Source organism: Pseudorca crassidens, chromosome 1 (assembly GCF_039906515.1).
Source record: "Pseudorca crassidens isolate mPseCra1 chromosome 1, mPseCra1.hap1, whole genome shotgun sequence".
Lineage (NCBI taxonomy): Eukaryota > Metazoa > Chordata > Mammalia > Artiodactyla > Delphinidae > Pseudorca > Pseudorca crassidens.
In genome coordinates, this window is record NC_090296.1 from 87,232,967 (window position 1) to 87,256,062 (window position 23,096).

A 23,096-nucleotide genomic window follows, 5' to 3' on the forward strand; every position below is an offset into this window, starting at 1 on the left:
CCGCACAGCCAATCGGCGGCTGCCACACTGCGGCCCGAGCCGGGCTGGGGGGTTGGGACCTCCGGCTGCGGGGCCGACTGGGCCAGACGCGCGAGCGCAGCCTGAAGGCTCGTGGTTCTCTGCCTGGACTCCGCAGTCCCCGCCGAACCCTGACCCTCCTGGCCGCCGCCGCTTCACCTAGTCGCCATGCGCCTCCGCCGCCTAGCGCTGTTCCCGGGCCTGGCGCTGCTCCTCGCCGCGGCCCGCCTCGCCGCTGCCTCTGACGTGCTGGAACTCACGGACGACAACTTCGAGAGTCGCATCTCCGACACGGGCTCTGCAGGCCTCATGCTCGTCGAGTTCTTCGCCCCCTGGTGAGGCCATTTAGCCGGGGCGGGAGAGGGAGGGCCGGGTGGGCAGGGGGCGAAGGCGCGGGGACGGTAGGGCCTACGCAGCGCCGGCGCCCTCCATCGTTCCCCCGAGCCCGGCTGAGGCCGGCATGTTTTCCACCCACCGGGGAGCCGAGCTGCCTCGCGGAGAGCGGAGACGTCGGTACTGATGGCCTGGGAGCGAGATCCGAGAAGGAGAACGCGAAGGCCCCTCTCGCGCAGGGCCACATCCTTACCTCGGTGCTCCTGCGGCACTTCCTATCTGCAGAGGGTTTCATCCCCTGCACCCCATCCTCCCTCGACTGGTATCTTTAGAGTTTCTGGGTGAGTCCGTTTTACTGTTTTCCATTCTATAGACGAGGCATCTCAAGGCCTTATATTGGAAGCCAACGTTTCACCAAGTGCAGAGGCCGTGGGCCCCCAGGATACTTCCTTACTTCTTGCCCCACGCAGCCGTTGGTTTCTAGCCAAGGTCAGAGTGGCTGCAGAATGGTCATAAGTGCTCTCTTAAGGAAGGCAGTTATTTGTCCATCGCCAGGTGCACACCTTCTCCATTAAACTGATCATTTCTCAGCACCATCAGAATTCCGTTAAAAAGAGTAGGTGAACCGAGTAATTCCGTCAGGATCTGTCTAAATGGTCAGTTTTAATTAGAATTTCTGAAAAATGCCAAAGAAGACCCCAGTGAGAAAGTAATCAGTGTTGGAGAAATACTCCATTTGAGAGTGCTTTAACTGAACTAGGATGTAAATTACTTAGGATAGAACTAACTGGAAATAAAAAGCTGGGGGTGGGGTGGGAGTGGGGAAAGAGCAAATAGGATATCTGACTCAGTAAACCTGAGCGTTGTCATTTTTTTTTTAACTCCCACATCTTTACCATAGCAAACAATGATTATCTTAACGCTGGGGACAGCTCAGTATAACCACGCTAATTACAGTACTTAAGTTTTCTCCTGCCACAGTGACCCTTAATTAAAAACTATTTGTATTCAAAAGTCTCAGTAAAAGAAAGTTAGTGGATAACTTTCACTTGCTTCTAACTCTGGTCTTCACTCTGCAGGGGCTCAGCTGACTTGAGGGTTACACTAGAAGTCCTGTAATGAAGACCACCTGAGCCAGAAGGGTGTGCTTAGAGGCAGCACATTTTGTTTTCAGCTTCTGACAGGTTTTGCATCCAGGGCATTACCGCGACTAACTGGCAGTACTGATTACACATCATAGGTGGTCTTTACACGTCACTAGAAATCACATTCTCTTAGAAACAACTCTTCCCAATCATGTAACCATGCTGTTAGCTTTGAGGGGGTGTTACTGTAATTAGAATGGCTGTATGGAGTTGTATCAAAACTGGGAGGTGCCTCTGTGACTACAGGGGTCCACATGAAGTGAATTGCTGGAGAATTGTGGGCTATTAGATTATTAGTTTAAAGCAGATTTTTTCCCCCCGATTGAAAGTGATCTATGCTACTTTAAATTGTTGCATGTGCTTCCTAAAAACTACATATCCCATCATGCACTAAAGTATCCCTAAAGTTGGGTGGATCACTGCTGTGGTGTCTCCATGTAATTGGTCTGGAAGGTAAAGTCATCCTCCACAATGCCTACAAGAAGGATCAGTTTTCTGAATGAGTAATTTGGAATCAAGGAAGTCTGTTGATGATGTCCTTATTTCTCCACATTCAACTCTTTTATTTATTAATATCTCAGCTGGAAATGCTCTCTAACCGCCTTGTACTCCTGTTATAAGTTAGATAGGAAGAGTTAAAGAATCCTTATTAAGAGTAAAATGGACCCATTTTGAACAAGTTGTTTTTCTCATTTGTTTTAGGGTATTTTTTCCACTTTCATTTTACAAGTGAAAGTGAAAGATTTCTTTACAGCTGACTCTGTAGACTAATATTTCCATTATGGAGTCAATCATCTATATAGTTTGTAAGAATGGGAGTATCTGAATTTCTCTGGAAGTAAATAGAACTATTTAAATGTTTGTGATAATTTCTGAATATTTACTAGTCAGTCTTAAGTCTTCAGCATCTACCTGTGTTGTAGATTTGTGCCCTGCCCTCTAGAACAGTAGTATTAATTGATATTTGATACACAGTGTTTCTAGAGTATAGAAAAAGACTACGTGGATAGTATAAAATGTAATATTTAATATTTCTTCTTATACATACTGATTCCTTTACTTGGAATTCCCTCCCCTCCCAACCCCCAGTTGATCTTTTCAACAAGATTTAGCTCAAAAGTGATTTCTTCCTTCCCTGAACAACTAAGTGGTTGTTCCCTCCTCTCTATTGGGACCTAATAATATTATCACCCCTGCCAGACTGATGTTCCTACAGGGAAAGGACTATATCAGTTTTTCTTCTATCAGAGGCTAAAGTAGCATGAGGCACATGACAGGGATGAAGTAATGATTGTTGGGTGAGTATATGTTGGGAGTCATTATTAACTGCTGGGTGCCATCCCTGAAGGTGCCATCCCTGAATGGGATTATTTGTGTTTTAGTATTATCTAGTAGTAGGTGAAAGAAGTAGTGGTAAAACTTGATGATCACCTTCAAAATCCACCTAAATTCCATTCCTGGTGAATTTAAAGAGGACAATCTCCTCCAGCCTTATTGGAACTTGTTAGACAGGTCCTCCCTTTGGACGTTTGATGATGTTGTGGATATTAACAATGCTTAAGGCAATGGTTTTCAGTCCCAGCCTTGCCACTTACACACACTCCCTCTAACACCTCTGGTTATCTCCTGGATTCCTAGAGGAATCATTCAGTAAGTCCCAGGGTGGGGCCTAGGCACACAAGTCTTTTTGGTTTGTTTTGTTTTTTAATTTATTTAATTTTATTTATTTTTGGCTGCGTTGGGTCTTCGTTGCTGTACGTGGGCTTTCTCTAGTTGGTGCAAGCGGGGGCTCCTCTTCGTTGCGATGCACAGGCTTCTTATTGCGGTGGCCTATCTTGTTGTGGAGCACGGGCTCTAGGCACGTGGGCTTCAGTAGTTGTGGCATGCAGGCTCAGTAGTTGTGGCTCGTGGGCTCTAGAGCGCAGGCTCAGTAGTTGTGGCACATGGGCTTAGTTGCTCTGTGGCATGTGGGATCCTCCTGGACCAGGGGAACCTGTGTCCCCTGCATTGGCAGGCGAATTCTCAACCACTGTGCCACCAGGGAAGTCCCCCCTTTTTTTTTTTTTTTTAATGGATATTTTTATATGCATCTGTTTTGAGACCCACTGGTCTGGCCTAATTATTTTGTACTATTTTTTTTTCTTTTCAGGTGTTTAAAGGTAGTTGAGGTGAAACTTCTTAAATCTGTTGTCTGTCTTCTTAACAATTACTACATACGTATTCAACAGAAATCTCTTAATACATATAACACATTTATTATCTCTTAACCAAAAAAAAAAGCCCTTCATAGTTCTGTTTTTTTTAACCATTATTTTGTAATTCTCAGTGTACAGTTCTTATGCCTCTCTTGATAAATTTATTCCTAATTACTTTTCTTTTTTTCTCTTTTTTTGGCTGCTCTGGCTCTTCGTTGCGGCGCGTGGGCTCCAGAGCGCACGGGCTCAGTAGTTGCAGCACGCGGGCTTAGTTGCCCTGCGACATGTGGGATTAGTTCCCCAACCAGGGATCAAACCCACGTCCCCTGCATTGGAAGGCGGATTCTTTTTTTTTCTTTTTCTTTTTTTTTTTTTTTTGCGCTATGCGGGCCTCTCACTGCTGTGGCCTCTCCCACCGCGGAGCACAGGCCCCCAGACGCACAGGCTCAGGGGCCATGACACACGGGCCCAGCTGCTCTGCGGCATGCGGGATCTTCCCGGACCGGGGCACGAACCCGTGTCCCCTGCATCGGCAGGCGGACTCTCAACCACTGTGCCACCAGGGAAGCCTGGAAGGCGGATTCTTAACCACTGGACCACCAGGGAAGTCTCCATAGTTCTCTTGAATGCATCATTCTCACTAGTAATTTTAACGTTGCTCTACTATTCCCCTTCTCTAAAATACCCTACCCCATCCTGTCTGAAGCCTTAAACCTTTAAGGCCCAGATCCAATTCTTACTCTCTTTAACACACATTCATTTTTAACCTTTGCACCCTTATGTTCCCAAAAGCTTAGGTTTATTAGATAAATTGGTTATTTTATTAAATCAATTGGAATTTGTGTAGTTTTGTTACAACCCACGTACATGAATTTTTAATTTACTATGGAATACAGAAGATATAATGAATATATTTTATGTCTCACGAAGAGAGAAATGCTACCAATGAAACTATGACAACGATTGCAAGACACATCCCAATTTCAGATATGGTAAAAGGTGCATCTGTGAAACACAGTATAAGGAATACCATTTATTCACCACCCAGTCTAAAAAATAAAGCCAGTACAGTTGAAGTCCCTTGTGTACCCCTTCCCCATCTTACACACTGGCCATCCTGAATTTGGTTTTTATCATTTGGTTCTTTTATACTTTTAGTAAATATGTATGTGACCCTAAGCAACATCTAATATTATAGTCTTTTTTTATATCACTCTTTCAGTTAAGCTTTCTAATGATTATTTTTGAATAGGACTTCTAAAGACCTAGAAGAATATAAATTCTTAGAATTCTTTGTTTTAAACAAGTTTTGGGGGCAGAATGTTTCTAAGTTACTTACCCATCCATTACTTAATAAAATAAATTTTGAGACTTCGGCTATGAAATGTCAGCTCAAATTTCTTCTGTGTTTCCTTCCTTCTGTTTTCTAATTCTATATTTGCTGTCTGTGAGGAGGTCACAGAACTAATCACGTTCTCCCAGTGATCCTTCTGCAAGTCGTTGGCTTTTGAAGAGATGATACATAGCTGGTGCTAGTTGCGTACTGATAAGCCCCTACCCACATTGCATGTACAGTGTGCCTGTGGGACTGTTAGGGCTTTCTGGGCAGAGGAACAGGTGTTTATGATGGCCCTATGGGAAAATATTCTAACTGACATAATGCTTTATCTTCATCAGTAGTTATAGTCAGGTGAACTGTGTAGCTGTAAAAATCAAGCTTACTGTCTTAAATATGTCATTCTCACACTATGTTGAAACTCAGCTGAGAAGGAAAAAAGCCTCCATCGAGCTGCTAAAGTATATCAAATGAGCACCTTTTGGGCCTTATTCGACTGACCCCCCTCAAACTGGGTTTCTGGTCAAAGAGTCATATTCAAGGAATGGAGAAAAAGTACTTGATCGTGACTCTTAAAGAGTTAATATCATACTTGGGACCTTACAAGGTTTCAACCACTATATTTTTAAGAACCACAGTGCTGGTTTTCTAAGGAAAAATACGTACCTTCCTTTAGGAAATGCTACCAGGAATGGGATTATTGCTGTCTTGCCCTTTATTTTATCCTCATTAATTTGTCAAAAGGGCTTGAGCCCTTTCCCTCTTTAATGTGGCTTATACTTCTGACTACAGTTTTCAGGGCTCAATTGTACTTTTTTAATCTTTTTTTTTAATTGAAGTATAGTTAATATACAATGCTGTGTTAGTTTCAGGTGTACAGCAAAGTGATTCAGTTATACATATATATATATATCTATCCTTTTTCAGATTCTTTTCCAGTATAGGTTATTACAGGATAGTGAATATAGTTCCCTGTGCTAGGTCCTTGTTTATTTTATATATAGTAACGTGTATATGTTGATCCCAGACTCCTAATTTACCCCCGCCATCGCCACCCCATTGCACTTTTGAGAACATAGATGCTGCTCTGGACTGAGCCAGTCCTATAGAGTTGACCTCAGGCTAGAGAAGGTAGCTTTACCTCTGAGAGCTCTGATTTACCTTATCAGTACTGGATGTTGTTCAGGTGAGGTTTTTCCTTTTGGAAGCAGCTACTAGTCAAAAGTGGTATTATAATTTGAGATTCTTCCCAGAGAAACAAAATTAACAAACTTACAGGATATATTTGCCTTTTTTCTTCAACATATCTGTATAGGTGCGGACACTGCAAAAAGCTTGCCCCAGAATATGAAGCTGCAGCTACCAGATTAAAAGGAATAGTCCCATTAGCAAAGGTGAGTATAGATGGATTCTTCATTAAAGGAAATGAGGTATTTTAAATAGTAGTAGGTAAAAATTAACATTGATTTTCTTTATTCTTACAGTGCTAAGGAGAAGAGGGAACACTAGTTTCTGGGCAAATACACAACTGACTTAATTACGGTTTCAAAAGATTACAAGTAGTGAAACTAAGGGAAATGCTGGCATAAGAAAGAAGTAAAATATATGGTAAATAAAAATTAAGGGGGGGCTTCCCTGGTGGCGCAGTGGTTGAGAGTCCGCCTGCTGATGCAGGGGACAGGGGTTTGTGCCCCGGTCCGGGAGGATCCCACATGCCGCGGAGAGGTTGGGCCAGTGAGCCATGGCCGCTGAGCCTGCGCGTCCGGAGCCTGTGCTCCGCAATGGGAGAGGCCACGGCGGTGAGAGGCCCGCGTACAGCAAAAAAAAAAAAAAAAAAAGGGGGGGGGCAAACATGGAAAGTAAAATTACAATAGTCAAGTGTAGAGGAAAATTATCAATGAGTGAATGAGTTCCCTAAATTACTATACGCTATTCACAATGATGGGAATAGGAAGATGACAAGAGGATGTTGGTAAGTATTAACTAATGGGTCAACTGTAAACTTAGTATTTGCTTTTACAGTCAAACTAATGCTTCCCGAATTTTATGTAGTAAACCCCTAGTTGCTCCGGTCTAAAAGTTCACATCTCGGCCAGCCTCAGATAAATAGTTCATACATATATAGGACTGTTTTGGGTTTTGGGGGTTTTTTTTTTGCGGTATATGGGCCTCTCACTGTTGTGGCCTCTCCCGTTGCGGAGCACAGGCTCCGGACGCTCAGGCTCAGCGGCCATGGCTCATGGGCCCAGCCAATCCGCGGCATGTGGGATCTTCCCGGACCAGGGCATAAACCCGTGTCCCCTGCATCAGCAGGCGGACTCTCAACCACTGCGCCACCAGGGAAGCCCAGGACTGTTTTTGAAAACTATTTTTAATCCTGATGTTCTGTGGCAGCTTGCCATAGAAAAAAAGAGTTCAGTCATGATTTTGTTCCTGCTTCATGTAGCTATAATCTTTGTTACTATAGATGCATTACTTTTCTGAACTTTAATTTATGTTAAAGTATTGGGATCATACCTCAGAATCTTATGAAAATTAATGAGATAATACATGCAAAGTGCTGATGGCATTACCTAGTTTCGAATAAGTGCCTAAATAGATGGAAGTTGTTTTTCTTCTTCCTGATAGGTCTCACTAGATCTATCATGTTATAGTTTAGCCCAGATTCAAGACTAAGCTCAGGGAGCATGTTTAAGTATCAGTACCTTTGCTAGTAACCGTAGGTGACTTGCCAAATCAAATATACCGCAACCCACCTAAGGGGTATACATTGATACATCCCACTGATTATAATCATTATCAAAGTAAGCCACTATTTCTAATTTAAGTGATTTATCCTTTGCATATTCTGAGGGGCAGGAAAAAGGTGGAGAACACTGCTTTAGACAATAGAGACTCTAAGGGCAGAATTTAAATAGTCATTTGTGCATCTTGTATGAGGCCCAGGAATCTAAATTTTAGAGTTCCTTAGGTGGTTCTGAGGTAGCTAGCCAAGCACCAGTCTGCCTTTAAAATCTAATATTCTGTAGGATGTGTCAAAAATTGCTTGATATTTTGATTTGACCACTCTTAATATTTTGGGAATATAGGAAGAGCCTGCAGCAGGCTTTTGGATAACAAGTGGTTCATGTATTTTAATCTTTAGGTTGATTGTACTGCCAACACAAACACCTGTAATAAGTATGGAGTGAGTGGATATCCAACCCTGAAGATATTTAGAGATGGTGAAGAAGCAGGTGCTTATGATGGGCCAAGGACTGCTGGTAAGGATCCTGGATTACATTCTGGAAACTGGATCTGTTTAAGTACCCTGTTCTTTGTAGTGGGAACCTGACATTTTCTATACAAGATACTTTAAGTCTTAAAAATTCCTCACCTAAGAGGTCAGTTTGGAAGCTAACAAAAGACTTCTCTAACTGAACAGATTATGTAAGTAATGTAGAAAATACTTGAACTTGATTTATAAGGTTTACTAGCATTGTTTTATTTGACAAATACTTATTCAGTACTTACTCTGTGCCAGATATTCCAGATATACTAGGTGCCCAGAATTTATTGATAAATAAAACAGACAAGGTTCCTACTCTCGTGATGCTTACATTCTGGGAGATGAAGAGAAGAAGTCAACACACAAGTTTAAAAATATATATAGATAACCACCTCACATCCATTAGGATGACTACTATAAAGAAAAAAAAAAGAAAAAAGAACAAGTGTTGGCAAGGAGGTGGAGAAATTGGAACCCTTCTGCACTGTTGTTGTGGACTTACATAAACTGGTGCATGCAGCTGCTATGGAAAACAGAATGGTGTATCCTAAAAAAAAAAAATAGAATTATTGTATGATCCACTATTCCACTTCTGGGTATATACCTAAAAGAATTAAAAGCAGAGTCTGGAAGAGATATTTGTATACCCATGTTTATAGCTGCATTATTGATAATAGCAAAAAGGTGGAAGCAGCCCAAGTGTCCCATCAGTGGGTGTATGAATATACAAAATGTAGTATATTAATAATAATTAATTATATGTAAATTGTATATAATACAGTGGAATAGTATTCAGCCTTAAAGAGGAAGTTCTGATGTGCTACAACATGGGTGAACCTTGAAGACATGCTAAGTGAGATAAGCCAGTACAAAAAGACAAATACTGTGTCATTCCACTTATATGAGATTCCTAGTCAGTTTCACAGAGATAGAAGTAGAATGTGGTTCCCAAGGGCTATGGGGAGTTGCTTAATGAATAGAGTTTCAGTTTTGCAAAAGGAAAACAGTACTGGAGATTGGTTGTACAACAATGTGAATGTACTTAATGCCACAAAATTGTATACTTTAAAATGGTTAAGATGGTAAATTTTATGTTATGTATATTTTACCACAATTTAAAAATTTTTAATGTCAATAATATATGTGGATAAGATAAATTCAGTTAGTGATAAGAGCATTAGAGGAGAAAAATAAAACTGATTGGGGTTGGGAGTACCACATTATGAGTGATCAGGGAAGTAACCTTTGAGCTGAGACCTGAATGATAGGAAGGAGCTAACCATGAGAAGATGTGGACCTGAGCTCTCCAGGCAGAAGGAAAACAGGTACAAAAAGACCCTAAGGCATAACTGAGCTTGATATGTTCAAGGGACAGAAAGACCTTGTGGCTGGAATATAATTAGCAAGGATGACAGGTGAAGTTTGGGAAGTAAGTGGGCTGGCCCTCTACATAGGGCCCATAATTAATGAGAAAGTATGTTTTGGATAGTTTTATCTTGAGTCTATCAAATAATTAGGCATATTTTACCTTTTTATTATGAAAAGGTGAGAGGAAAGGGGTTCGTTCAGTTTGGGCATTTTAGGTGATGTGGAATTTTTTCAGCATATATGATTGATACCCGTATACAAAGCTGTACATAAGATGGCTCCTGTCTAACTCTTAAGTCTATTAAGACTTAAGACTATTTCACTTTAGAACCTTTGCCCTAGCTGTGTCCACAGCCTGAAATGATCTTCCCCCATGTTTGCATGCTTGCTCCTTTTTTTCATTCAGATCCTGGCTTAAATTTCACCTCCCAGGGAATTCCCTGGCGGTCCAGTGGTTAGGACTCGGCGCTTCACTGCAGTGGCCCAGGTTCGATCCCTGGTCATGCAACTAAGATCACACAAGCTGTGCAGCACGGCCCCCCCCCCCCAAAAAAAAATTCTTCCAGATGCTTTCCCAGGCCACCAAACCTAAGGTAGCCACCCAGTCATACTCTTACCATCCTCTTAATTCTCTGCATAGCACTGGTTACTATCTGATATTTTAAATTGTTTACTTATTTGAAGATTTATTATATTATTTATTTGGGGATTTATTTGGAGATTTACTTATATTGTAAGCTCCAAGAGATCAGAGACCTTGTTTGGTTTATTTATTACTCTATCCCCAGTACCTAGGTTCTCCACATGTAGTAGATAATAACTCTTCAATGCATGAATAAATATTTTGGCCCAACTGAGGTCATTTAGCCAACACTCAAAATTTGATATGTCTAAGAACAAAAGGTAAAATATTCATTTTTTTTTTCCTGATCTTAAAAGCATTAATGAACACATGTTACGATTCAGATTTTATTAGCTCAGGGTAGAGTTAGCAGTTAGAATTATTGATATGTTTTTCTCTGGACTTAGGTCTAAACTATATTGTATGTGAACCCAACCAGACTGCTGCTACGCAGATAATCTCACTTGGGCTGTACATAGATTTCTTAAACTCAAGTATTTCTCAGCATCTGACTAGGTGATCAGATGTTTGGCTACTTAAGATGGATTATTTTATTCATGTATTCTACGAACTATGCTGTTTGCCTTCCTGCTTCAACTGGTTACTCAGCCCTCCCTTTATACCTTCCAGAGAATTTTAAATACTCAGGGAGAAACGTAACACTTTTCATCATAGCCCTGAGGTAAAGTTCTTTATAATAATTTATATTGTGATATAGTAATTACAGTCCCCTTGCAGGCCAAAAAATTCATATCCGATATCAATTTACCTATTGACACAACCCCTCCTCTGTGAGGAGTTGAGGAAAACATTTAAGAGGAAAAAAAATCATGAATGGAGAGAAGGAAAGAAAAACCTCTAAAAGAAGCAAAATAGACTCAATCATGTTGAAACAGTTAAACAGTACTCTGTCTCAGTCGGTCAGCAAATCCTTAGAGTTCTCAGAAGAGAAAGGGGTGGGAGAGGTGTAGCACGGAGCCCAGAAGAAAATAGAATAATGGTCTGTCAACTAGACTTAAAGGATAAAAGATTTTTTGTGTTTTTGTATGTGATTATTATTTTTAAACAGTTTTACTTACCTAGCGCATTTCACCTAAATAGGAAAATGTGATTTGGGTGGATCTGGGTCGTGGCATAGTTTGACCTGTATATAGTTAAACCCTGAAACAAGATAGCCAAGGCACTGCATTTTCTACTTTTAAAATTCAAGGCTACATGTGACTGTGCCACTTAAGAATAAAGGATTTGTTTGTTTAATTCATTTGCAAAATGGATATTTCTTGAACTTGTTATGTGTTAGGTATTAGGTATATATCAGCAAAACAGACAAAAATAAATAAAGATAGAGTATTAGATGGGTGAAATGTGCTGTAAGAAAGATAAAGCAGGCGATAAGGGAGTGTTGGGGGTTGAATAGGTTTTAGTTTACAAGGAATGGTTAGGGAAGGCTTCCTTGAGAAGATGACTTTTTTGTTTGTTTGTTTTTATTTATTATTTTTGGCTGCATTTGGTCTTTGTTGCTGTGTGCGGGCTTTCTCTAGTTGCAACGAGCGGGGGCTACTCTTCGTTGCGGTGTGCAGGCTTCTCATTGCGGTGGCTTCTTTTGTTGCGGTGCATGGGCTCTAGGCGCACGGGCTTCAGTAATTGGCACGTGGGCTCAGTAGTTGTGGCTTGCGGGCTCCAGAGCACAGGGTCAGTAGTTGTGGCTCACGGACGTAGTTGCTCCGTGGCATGTGGGATCTTCCCGGACAAGGGCTCAAACCTGTGTCCCCTGCATTGGCAGGCTGATTCTTAACCACTGGGCCACCAGGGAGGTCCCGAGAAGATGACATTTTGAGTTAAGACCTAAAGGAGGAGGTGAGGAAGGAAGCCAGGTGGATATCTGGGGAAAGATTGTTCTAGGCAGAGAACAACATGCACAAAGGTATTATCTGTATTGTTATAAACACTTTAATACATCACTGGCAGGGATATGAATAAGTACAGTCTCTTTGGGGGGGCAGTTAAACAGTTATAAATGCATGTACTCTTTGACCCAGTGAATCCACTTTTAGGAAATTACCCTACAGGTACACTCAGTCATGTGTAAAATGATGCTAGTACAAGGTTGTTTATTGCAGAATCATTTACAGTAGCAAGAAATTGGAAACAAATGTTCATCAGTTGTGGCTGGTTAAATAAATTGTGGTACATCCATACAATGAAACACCATGTGGCTATAAAGAAGATTGAGGTAGTTCATTATGTATATGGACATAAATTATCTCTAAACTGTGTTAAATGACAAAAACAAAATACAGAACAGCATATGTGTGTGCTGCCATTTGAGGAGAAAAGAAAAGAATAAATATGTAATTGCTTGTTTGTGAATAATATGTCTGGAAAGATATACAAAAAACTGAAATGTTATCCTATAGGGAAGAAACTGGGTCACAAGGAGAAGGATAGGAAGAAAACTTCATTGTATATGCTTTTGAACTTTTTAAACTTTAAATCATGTGAATGATTACCTTTTCAAAAATTATAAATTTGTGTTGCTATAATCTTTCATCTTGTCTTTTAAGATGGAATTGTCAGCCACCTGAAGAAGCAGGCTGGACCAGCTTCAGTTGGTCTCAGGACTGAGGAAGAATTTGAAAAGTTCATTAGTGATAAAGATGCTTCTGTGGTGGGTGAGTAGCAAATTTGATTATGCCACAAAATCATCAACATGGTTTCAGAAGCCCTCTATGTCTGAGTAAACAATGAAGTTAAAACTGTTTGGGAAACCTTGGGGGCAGCTGAAAAGACAACTCACAAAATTAGGTCAGCATTACTATAATGTAGAAAAAAATTGGTGTTTTATTTGAGTGGCCTGGTATTCTTTCAGGTGTAAAGATTTAATGTCAATTAAAGAAAATAGGAATAGCTTCAGTTTTTCCTATCACTTCTTAAACTCCTAAGATTTAACTCAAATAATAGAGTACTTAAAACTGAAAATGGGGTTTTAAGGTGGGAGGATATAAGTAAATGATAAACCTCTGTGTCTGCTATTTTCATAGTTGTAGGGGAATTTACAATTTAAGATCAAATTGCTAGGATTTGTGTATGTTTTTACAGCAATCTTTGCTTTCTTGGGTGTTGCAATATGTCATTATTTTTAAAATAACTTGAGCCAATTAAACACATTCTACATCTTGAGTGTTTTTTGTTTTGTTTTGTTTTAAATGTAATGCATAATACATTTGACTAAAAAATAAATTTAGGGCTTCCCTGGTTGCACAGTGGTTGAGAGTCCGCCTGCCAACGCAGGGGACACAGGTTCGTGCCCCGGTCCGAGAGGATCCCACATGCCGCGGAGCGGCTGGGCCCGTGAGCCATGGCCGCTGAGCCTGCGCGTCCGGAGCCTGTGCTCCACAACGGGAGAGGCCACAACAGTGAGAGGCCCGTGTACCGCAAAAAAAATAATAATAAATTTAAACATACAAGCGTGTGTTCTCTTAATCTCCTAATTACTGTAATAAAACTGACTTTCTGGCAGTAGAGGATGGTTTATCATTTAAGTTTGACTAAAAGTCACTTCTTATCTGGATATTGATTCTGTATATTTTACAAGGAGTTAACCATAAGTAGACATTTAATAAACACTGAGGTTTCGGGCACTTTACTAGATTTGAAGTTCTAAAGACAAATAAGACATAGAAAAAAATATGGTGAATTAATTTACACTTTATTTTGACATACTACCTTATTTAATCCTCTGACACCTGAAATAGTCCCTGAGACTCTAAGGAGATAGGCAATTTGCTCACATTTTTCAACTGTGAAAAACTAGAATTAAGACTTGAACCCTAACAAATTCTCTCCCTTGGCTTCCTCAAAAAAGTTTTTTTTTAAGGGTAGAGAAAGAATTCTTATCCTAAATATTTCATCAAATATCCTCAGTACTCATGGCAAAGCAGACCCAATCCTCCTATCTATCTTGCTTTGCTTATCCATAATAAGATAAAGACTTTGAAAAAATAGAAGAATTTCAAAGTTTTGAATATGTCTCAGCACTTACTGTTTCTTCTTCGTGTTTGACATTTTCTATATAGGTTTTTTCAAGGATTTATTCAGTGACGCTCACTCTGAGTTTCTAAAAGCAGCCAGCAACTTGAGGGATAACTACCGATTTGCACACACCAGTGTTGAGTCTCTGGTGAACAAGTATGATGATGATGGAGAGTAAGTAACTGAGTTAAATGCCCTTGTAAATGTGCACCTTGACCAAGTGCTGTTGTGTGAACTGGTGGTTTTTAAGCCTAGTTTTTCCAAAAGCTTTATTGAGCACATACTAGGCAGTAAGCTAAGTTCTGGAAACTGTTGCTGCCTTTGAGGGGCATCTAGTAATGGGAGACAGTGAATATATTTAAAAATACAAGTGTAAGTGAGCATTATATGTATTATGGTAGAAATTAGGCAGAGTGTACCAGTAGTACAGAGGCGGGAATGATTTTTTTGGGGGGGGTGGGGTGGGGAGTAGTATCAAAAAATGTCGTAGAGGAGGTGACTTTTGAGGTATATCTTGAAAGATAAGTTTTTCCAGGCAGGTTATGGTGGGGGATAAAGATTATTCCAGATAGAGCAGCAGGAGAGAGGGCCCCGAGATGTGAAACAACCTAAGCGTGTTGGGACCTGTAGTACTGCTGGAGTATTGTTCGTGGATGAGGTCATAGTGAAAGGTAAGCTTGGAGAGGTAAGCAGAGACCAAATTATAGAAAACCTTAAGTGCCATACAGAAAAATTTAGATTTTATCTTTTAGATATTTGAGAGCCATTGAAAGACTTTGAGCTAGACAGTAATGTGATTAATTTTGTGTTTTCAGCGGAAAAGACACTGGCACCCATATAGTGGTGGTTTGAAAGGGGAGGGATGGCAAGGCAGTCAAGAGAGGCTAAACTAAGGGTGACATCTGAGAATCTAAATTAAGGCAGTATTAGGGGCAATGAAGAAGAAGGAGTGTGTATAAAAAATGTAGACAATAGGATTTGGCCCCTAGCCAAGTGTGAAAAAGGGCAGATCTACAGTAAGTCTAGGTTTCTAAAGACTTGGATAACTGGGCCAATCATCATCAAGCTATGAAGAAGACGAAGAGAAACAAATTTGGGGGGAATGATGATGAGTTCTATTTTGGCACAGTGAATTTGAGTAGTTTTGAGACATCCCGGTGGTGAAGACCCATTGGACAATTGGATAAATGAGACTAAAATTCAGGAAAAGTTCTCAACTGAGTTAAAAGATTTATAGGTCAACCACATGTAAGTGGTTATTGAAACCATGGGACTAGATGAGATCACTCAAGGTGAGCATATAGAGTAAAAAGAAAAGCGTGACAAGGGTTAGTGTTATTTATATTTAACAAAATATGCAGTGTTTACTATGTGCCATGTACTGTTAACTCTTTTAATCCTCTTAACAAATTGTTGAGACAGAACTGTCATTATCTCCATTTACAGAGGAGAAAGCACACAAAGAGGTTAAGCTTCACATGCCGTAAATGGCAGAACCAGGGTTGAACCTTTGCAGCTAGAAGGTCTAGCTGCAACGTTGTTGGGCTTAACCATGAGGCTCTACTGCCTTTTAGATTAAGAGACACCAGGTCTATAAATGATGTGGAGCCACTTGTGGCTCATTAAGCACACCACATATCAGCCTGTTACCCTTAGATTTGTTCACTGTGTCTGCCTCTCACACTTGTCATTAAAAGTGGCCTATCAGGGCTCCCCTGGTGGCGCAGTGGTTGAGAGTCCGCCTGCCGATGCAGGGGACACGGGTTCGTGCCCCAGTCCGGGAAGATCACACATGCCACGGAGCGGCTGGGGCCGTGAGCCATGGCCGCTGAGCCTGTGCGTCCGGAGCCTGTGCTCCTCAGCGGGAGAGGCCATAACAGTGAGAGGCCCGCGTACCGCAAAAAAAAAAAAAAAAAAAAAAGTGGCCTATCAGCGGGACTTCCCTGGTGGTCCAGTGGCTAAGACTCTGTCCTCCCAAACCCAGGGGGCCTGGGTTTGATCCCTGGTTGGGGAACTAGATCCCACATGCCGCAACGAAGATCCCGCGTGCTGCAACTAAGACCCGGGGCAGCCAAGTAAATAAATAAATAAATCTTTTTTTAAAAAAGGAAAAAAAAATTGGCCTCTCAGCCTCTGATCAGAAGTCTTATTTAGAAGACCTGATATGAGGGGTGTCTTAAGTTCTTCATGTGTAGACCTTATATGAAGGGTGTCTTAAGTTTTTCATGTGTACCCCAATGCCATAACATCATTAAAGATCACATTTAGAACTGATTTCAATTTTTGACAATAACTGCTCTGAAATTGGTAACTATACTTTTAAAAAAAATCTGTGACATAGTCACCTTCTTGGTTGCCCAGCGTGTTTATATTAGGTCCCTTTTTGCTATGTAGTTTCCTTGTATACTATGAAAATGCCTGTGTTTTAACTGACATAAAGTTAATGGTTAACATTGGAAGAGTGGAGAGAGGGATATAAGGACTTAAAGGTGCTGACACCTAGCCCAAAACAAGTGATAAAATTGTATACAGGTGTGTATAGTGTGGGGAGGAGGAATGGAAGAGAAGCAAGAGGCAAGATATTGATAGTTAGAATAGTGATATTTTCTGGGTACGCTTGTACTAGATATAAACCTGTGACTCAGAACCAAATTGGGTTCAGTTTTAGCTGAACAAAGGGTTAGAAAGTAAAGAAGGGCGCTTCCCTGGTTGCACAGCAGTTAAGAATCCGGCTGCCACTGTAGGGCACACGGGTTCGAGCCCTGGTCCCGTAAGATCCTACATGCTGCGGAGCAACTAAGGCCATGTGCCACAACTACTGAGCCCACGCTCTAGGGCCCACGAACCACAACTACTGAGCCCACATGCCTCAAGCCCGAGCTCCACAACAAGAGAAGCCACCGCAATGAGAAGCCTGCGCATCTCAACGAAGGGTAGCCCCCGCTTGCCACAACTAGAGAAAGCCTGCATACAACAACAAAGACCCAACACAGCCAAAAATAAATAAATTTATTAAAAGAAAAAAAAAGAAGGAATTTCCTTCAAGTGTTCTGGTGGAATGAGGAAAGCTTGGTTTAGGGAGAGAGGCAACGTAGTACCAGGAAGAGAAAACTTTGTAAACTGTGTTTATTCATATAGAGAAATCTAGAACAAAAAAATTTTTAATGGACTCAAGCTAAATATTATCTATAATCATATACCTACCTATAGAATTTTTACAGCTGGGAGGAATCTTAAATATATTTTCTCTAATGAAGTAATTTTCTTACTGTATGGGAGAGTTGAATTTTCAATGAGACTGGCAGGGCAAGGTACCTTCCAATAAGAGCAAGTTCTGCTCTATTTTTTTGTACATATTGGGGCTTTGGGGTAAGTTGGGTTTTGTTTTTAAAGGTTTGGAAATTAATTATCTGCTCTAACCCCCTTTTGTACTGATGTAAAAGCTGAAGCCCAGAAGAATTAAATTGATACCTGGCCCGAGGTCTTTGAAGTTAGTGGTGGAGCAAGTATTAGAACCAAGGTATTCTAACTTTGCAACCCAGGTTTATTAAATCATCATACCCAATTATTACACTTGAAATTAAGGTGGTTAGCTCCTTAGCGTTGATGAGAAGGTCATGTTGCCAAGGCTGTGGTCCCAGAAAAGAGTCCTTATGTGCTTAAATGGTGATATTAGAAGTGGCAGCAAGTGTAGATAGTCTGAGCTTTAAATAAAAGGTGGGAGACAGTTCTTTTGCTGTCTACCTACTAAGACTTTTTTCTAAAGGGGTATCACCTTGTTTCGTCCGTCACATCTGATGAACAAGTTTGAGGACAGGACTGTGGCATATACAGAGCAGAAAATGACCAGTGGAAAGATTAAAAAATTTATTCAGGAAAACATGTGAGTACCTCTTTATACTTTTGGGATTTCTTGGCTTCATTTTAGTTTGTTTATCTCAGTTATTAAGCAGAGCCATGTTTTAGATTAAATAGCCTCATTCATGGGATTGTAATGATAATAGTTGAGTTATATTAAAGTAGTAATGTTTGGGTCCTAGAACTCCTATTGTGGTCCTATAAGTTACATTACTCGGTACTTATCCTATATATTGAAAATTTCTTTCCTTTTTAAGTGCTGTCAGTTACTTTATGATAATTCCATAACATAGCTATAAACCAGCCAAATTTGATAATGGATTGTATCATTTCAGTTTTGGTATCTGCCCTCACATGACAGAAGACAATAAAGATTTGATACAGGGCAAGGACTTACTTATGGCCTACTATGATGTGGACTATGAAAAGAATGCTAAAGGTTCCAACTACTGGAGAAACAGGTAATAATAATTTTTCCCCTTTGTAAATAAGTTTACCCAGTGCATAAACAATTCCTTCTAACTATCCTATTACCATGTGTGATGTGAGAACAGATAAGAAAATGGGATTTGAAGCTGTAAGGATAAACTATTTCCAAAATCTGTTAGGCATATCTTCCATAGGTGTTCCTTTGCCGTGTGACACAGCTGATTCCTGACCTCACAATAAAAGATGCAAATGTTATCTAAAATGTCCTTTAACACATTGTGCCTTGTTGCCCATTGAGACCCTCAGTGTATTTTATCCTTATAAATTTTCTTTTTGGGTTAGTTATTATGCCTGCGATATTTTATAGTTATATAATATAACAAGTTTCAGTGGGAATGGACTATACCAACAGTTTGGCAGTGAAGTTCAGTAAGACACTGGAGTATACCATAATCCTATGTCAGTGCCCAAGGACACAAGTTCAGACTGTTTCCAGAGGGCTGCAGGGACTATGAAATTTTGCTTTCTGGTCTCTTGCTTCTTGGTTTAGAAGTGCTTTACCACCCTGGTATAATCTTGGCATAAATATCTCTTGTTTCCTATAGAGTGATGATGGTGGCAAAGAAATTCCTGGATGCTGGGAAGAAACTCAACTTTGCTGTAGCTAGCCGCAAAACCTTTAGCCATGAACTTTCTGATTTTGGCTTGGAAAGCACTACTGGCGAGATTCCTGTTGTTGCTATCAGAACTGCAAAAGGAGAGAAGTTTGTCATGCAGGAGGAGTTCTCGTGAGTTACAAGTTAGCGTGGGTTTGGGATTTGATTCTGCAAAGAAACTATTAAAGGCTTTTACACTACTGAGGATTTATAAAGAAGAACATTGGAATGTGAAGCTAGGTCTTGTAATCAAAACATATGACGGTCACTTTTCTCAATTAATTATAGATAATTTAAGGATCATGATTCTTAATAAATTTTGAAAGGTAACAAAAGGATGGCAGCTTGGAATTCTTACATGATTATTTTCCACCCTGCCATTAAAAATAGTAAATAGAGAACATTAGACAGTCTCTTTGAGATTGATGTAATTTCAGACCAACCCAGTCCCCTCCCATCCCCACAGAATGTCTTTTCTTCTTGGAATACCACATTGGCCTAAAGTAAACTCAGGGTATTGGAAAGATCTTAAGACCCCAGACAGTTTTGGCTATCACCTTCTGAGACTTCGGGAGATTAAGACAAGAGAAAATCTTCCTGTGAGTGAAATCAGTAAAAAAAAAAAAAAAAGATAGGCATTATTCTCCAGAGCAACAAAATAGGACCTGGTTCTTTTGCAGAATTGAATTTCCAGAAGGACCAATGTTTTCTTCCTTCTCTGACCTTTCTAATCCACAAAGAACACACTAGAAATACAAGAAGGTGGTTGCTTTCTTGTTCAGTCTGTAGTTCTGCATATTGAGAAACAAGGGCTCTGTCTTTTTTTTTTTTTTAAACTTCCAGTTACTTCCTAGCCTTGAAATTTAAACTATGTAGAAACTATTCTAAGAAATGGTTTTTAGTTTTCTCAGTGGTGGGAGCAAGTTAACAAAACTGATCCTTGTTTTTCTAATACCAGGCGCGATGGCAAGGCTCTTGAGAGATTCCTGCAGGATTACTTTGATGGCAACCTGAAGAGATACCTGAAGTCTGAGCCTATCCCAGAGAGCAATGATGGGCCCGTAAAGGTGAGGCGCACACAACTTCCCCAAGCCTCTACATAGCTGTCTCTCCTCATTTCTTTATTCCCAAAATACTGGGAAGTGCTAAGTGAAGACCATGTTGGCTACTCAGTTTCTGTTTTTGTTTGTACTCACCTCCCTCATCATAAAATAAGCATTGTCAGAGTTCATTATGCTTAATAGGGGCAGGAGTAGAATTTTCTGATGATATTTGTATTGGGGCTAGGTTACTCTTCAGGGCAGAGCAAGCTAACCCCTAATAGAATAGTTTTAAGAATAGCTTTAATATTGTTGTTCTGAGATTATTTTAAGCAAGAGTTGGGTAGCACTTGTTTCCTGTGACTTCCTGAACTTAGTCTGACAGGTGACAGACATGGGAATGAGTTGATTTCTGGGGAATGGTAATATCTTAATAAAGTCTATAAATATGAGTTGGGTTTCATATTTTTAATGGCAACACAACAAATTTGAGAGGGATTGGGTCCAGAAACAAATATAGCTCATGAATGTGTTCAACTTGCCTTACCAGCTAGAGAATCTTCTCTGTTTCCCAGGTAGTGGTAGCAGAGAATTTTGATGAAATAGTGAATGATGAAAATAAAGATGTGCTGATTGAATTTTATGCTCCTTGGTGTGGTCACTGTAAGAATCTGGAGCCTAAGTATAAAGAACTGGGAGAGAAGGTAAGTGTGAACCATATTCTGAAGTTAAATTTGAGTTGGGAAGTTTACATACATAGTCAGCATTGGCTATTTAGTTACCCTTATTAGTTCAGAACCTAAGTACTGGTAGATTTTTTTTCAACTCTCTACTGTTTACTCACTTTCTCCTGACTGCCCTCTGAGCCTGTGCAGTGCCTCAGATACCTGCTTTACCTTTCCACTCCTCAGACTCAATCTAGATTGTGGTTAAAAGGATCCTGGCATCTGAATTTTGATAGTGGCTTATATGAATTCATTATGTTCCTTCATCTTATATCACTTGGCTTAGCCCTTATAATATCTTATTTAGGCCAGGTAATTTTGAAGGTGTCTGTATATAGAGTCTTAATGTGTGGGAACCAAGAGAGAAAAGGGAAGTTTATGGAAAGTTTGATATTGTGTGCATGTATCACTACTCTTCCTGTCTCAGCAGCAAAACTTATCCAAGCTTTTAAAGAATGAGGTTGTTTTAAGTCCTAAATTGACTGTGTCCCTCAGTCACTGAAAACTTGAAATTTCAAGATCTAACCTTTTTATTAACAGCTCAGAAAAGACCCAAATATTGTCATAGCCAAGATGGATGCCACAGCCAATGATGTGCCTTCTCCATATGAAGTCAGAGGGTAAGTAGATTAAAAACTAGTAAAAGTATCTAGGTAACTGCTAGGAAAAAATAAGCTTGTAAACCATTTCTGTATTGCGCATAGTTTGGAGAGTCCTCATATTCCAGTTGAGCACAGAACCACCAATGCCTTCCTGGCTTAAAGTTCTGCAGCATTGGCCCACATGGCTGCCACAGACCTTGTGAGCTTTCATATTTCTGAGTTTTGATAGGATGTAATGTAGCCACCAATGGAAAATAGTATCTGGTCAGATTAGAAATCATGAAGAGAAGTTACTCCTAGAAGCAGTTATTAGGAAAGTGTATGTCAGAGTTACTCTGGAATCTGAAATTTGGCAACTCTTTTCTTCTTTTCCCAGTTTTCCTACCATCTACTTCTCTCCAGCCAATAAGAAACTGAATCCAAAGAAATATGAAGTAAGTTCATTGTCTCATCTCCCCACAAATACATACAGACACACACAGACACATATTCAGTTCTTTGAGTTTATGTAACTGGAAATTCAACTCATGGTCCATATATGTGGTTGCTAATGTGCTTTTAAAAATTCAAGTCTTCCTATTGGGGAAAAAGAAAATCCACAGTTCTTTGAAAGGTTAAATTTTCAGAGTTATCTTTCTGTTTTCAGGGTGGCCGTGAATTAAGTGATTTTATTAGCTATCTAAAGCGAGAGGCTACAAACCCCCCTGTAATTCAAGAAGAAAAACCCAAGAAGAAGAAGAAGGCACAGGAGGATCTCTAAAGCAGCAGCCAAACACAACACTTTGTAAAAGGACTCTTCCACGAGAGATGGGAAAACCATTGGGGAGGACTGGGACCCGTATGGGATTATTACCTCTCAGGGCTGAGAGGACAGAATGGATATAATCTGAATCCTGTTAAAATTTTCTCTAAACTGTTTCTTAGCTGCACTGTTTATGAGAATACCAGAACCAGTTTATGTTTGTGGTTTTGGGAAAAATTATTTGTGTTGGGGGGAATGTTGGGGGGGGGATTGAGGTGGGGGTTATTTTCTAATTTTTTTTGTACATTTGGAACAGTGACAATAAATGTGCCCCCTTTATACTGTCTTTTCTCCATGAGGTGGGGAAGCAGAGGTTCTCTAGACCAGCACTGTCCAGTAGAACTTTCTGCTATGATAGAAATGTTCTATAATCTTCATTGCCCAATACCTGTAGCTATTGAGCATTAGAAATGTAGCTAGAAACCATATTTTAAATTTTTATTAAACAGTCACATGTAGGGCTAGTGACTGCCATAATGGTCAATACAGCTGTACTGTACTGGGTGTGGACCCAGTTGTCACCTGTAATTCCTTTCCAGATTTCATCTCTTTCTATCCTCACATGTTTATTGCACAGGACCCTAGCCTGATGATTAGAACAGGTGAGGGACCTTTCTTGTTGGGCTGTTTCTGGCCTGCCCATGCCCTAAGGATGGATTGCAGTTTA

At 40.2% G+C, this 23,096-nt stretch overlaps 1 protein-coding gene across 1 annotated transcript; it reads left to right on the top strand.

The window, feature by feature from the left end:
- The first annotated feature begins 56 nt into the window (after positions 1 to 56).
- PDIA3 (protein disulfide isomerase family A member 3) lies at positions 57 to 22,545 on the top strand. Its single transcript, XM_067745490.1, has 13 exons — positions 57 to 353; positions 6,343 to 6,421; positions 8,173 to 8,290; positions 12,850 to 12,957; positions 14,362 to 14,491; positions 18,084 to 18,200; positions 18,511 to 18,636; positions 19,210 to 19,392; positions 20,219 to 20,327; positions 20,876 to 21,004; positions 21,566 to 21,645; positions 22,004 to 22,061; positions 22,274 to 22,545. The coding sequence occupies exons 1-13, from the start codon at positions 187 to 189 to the stop codon at positions 22,385 to 22,387; spliced, it is 1,518 nt and encodes a 505-aa protein (XP_067601591.1). The 5' UTR covers positions 57 to 186; the 3' UTR covers positions 22,388 to 22,545.
- Positions 22,546 to 23,096: the final 551 nt, after the last annotated feature.

Excerpts from the sequence above, each read along its gene's own strand:
- PDIA3 (XM_067745490.1), top strand. The coding sequence starts at position 187 with ATGCGCCTCCGCCGCCTAGCGCTGTTCCCGGGCCTGGCGCTGCTCCTC. Across the intron at positions 20,328-20,875 it reads GCAATGATGGGCCCGTAAAG|GTAGTGGTAGCAGAGAATTT; the intron begins GTGAGGCGCACA and ends TCTGTTTCCCAG. Across the intron at positions 21,005-21,565 it reads ATAAAGAACTGGGAGAGAAG|CTCAGAAAAGACCCAAATAT; the intron begins GTAAGTGTGAAC and ends TTTTATTAACAG.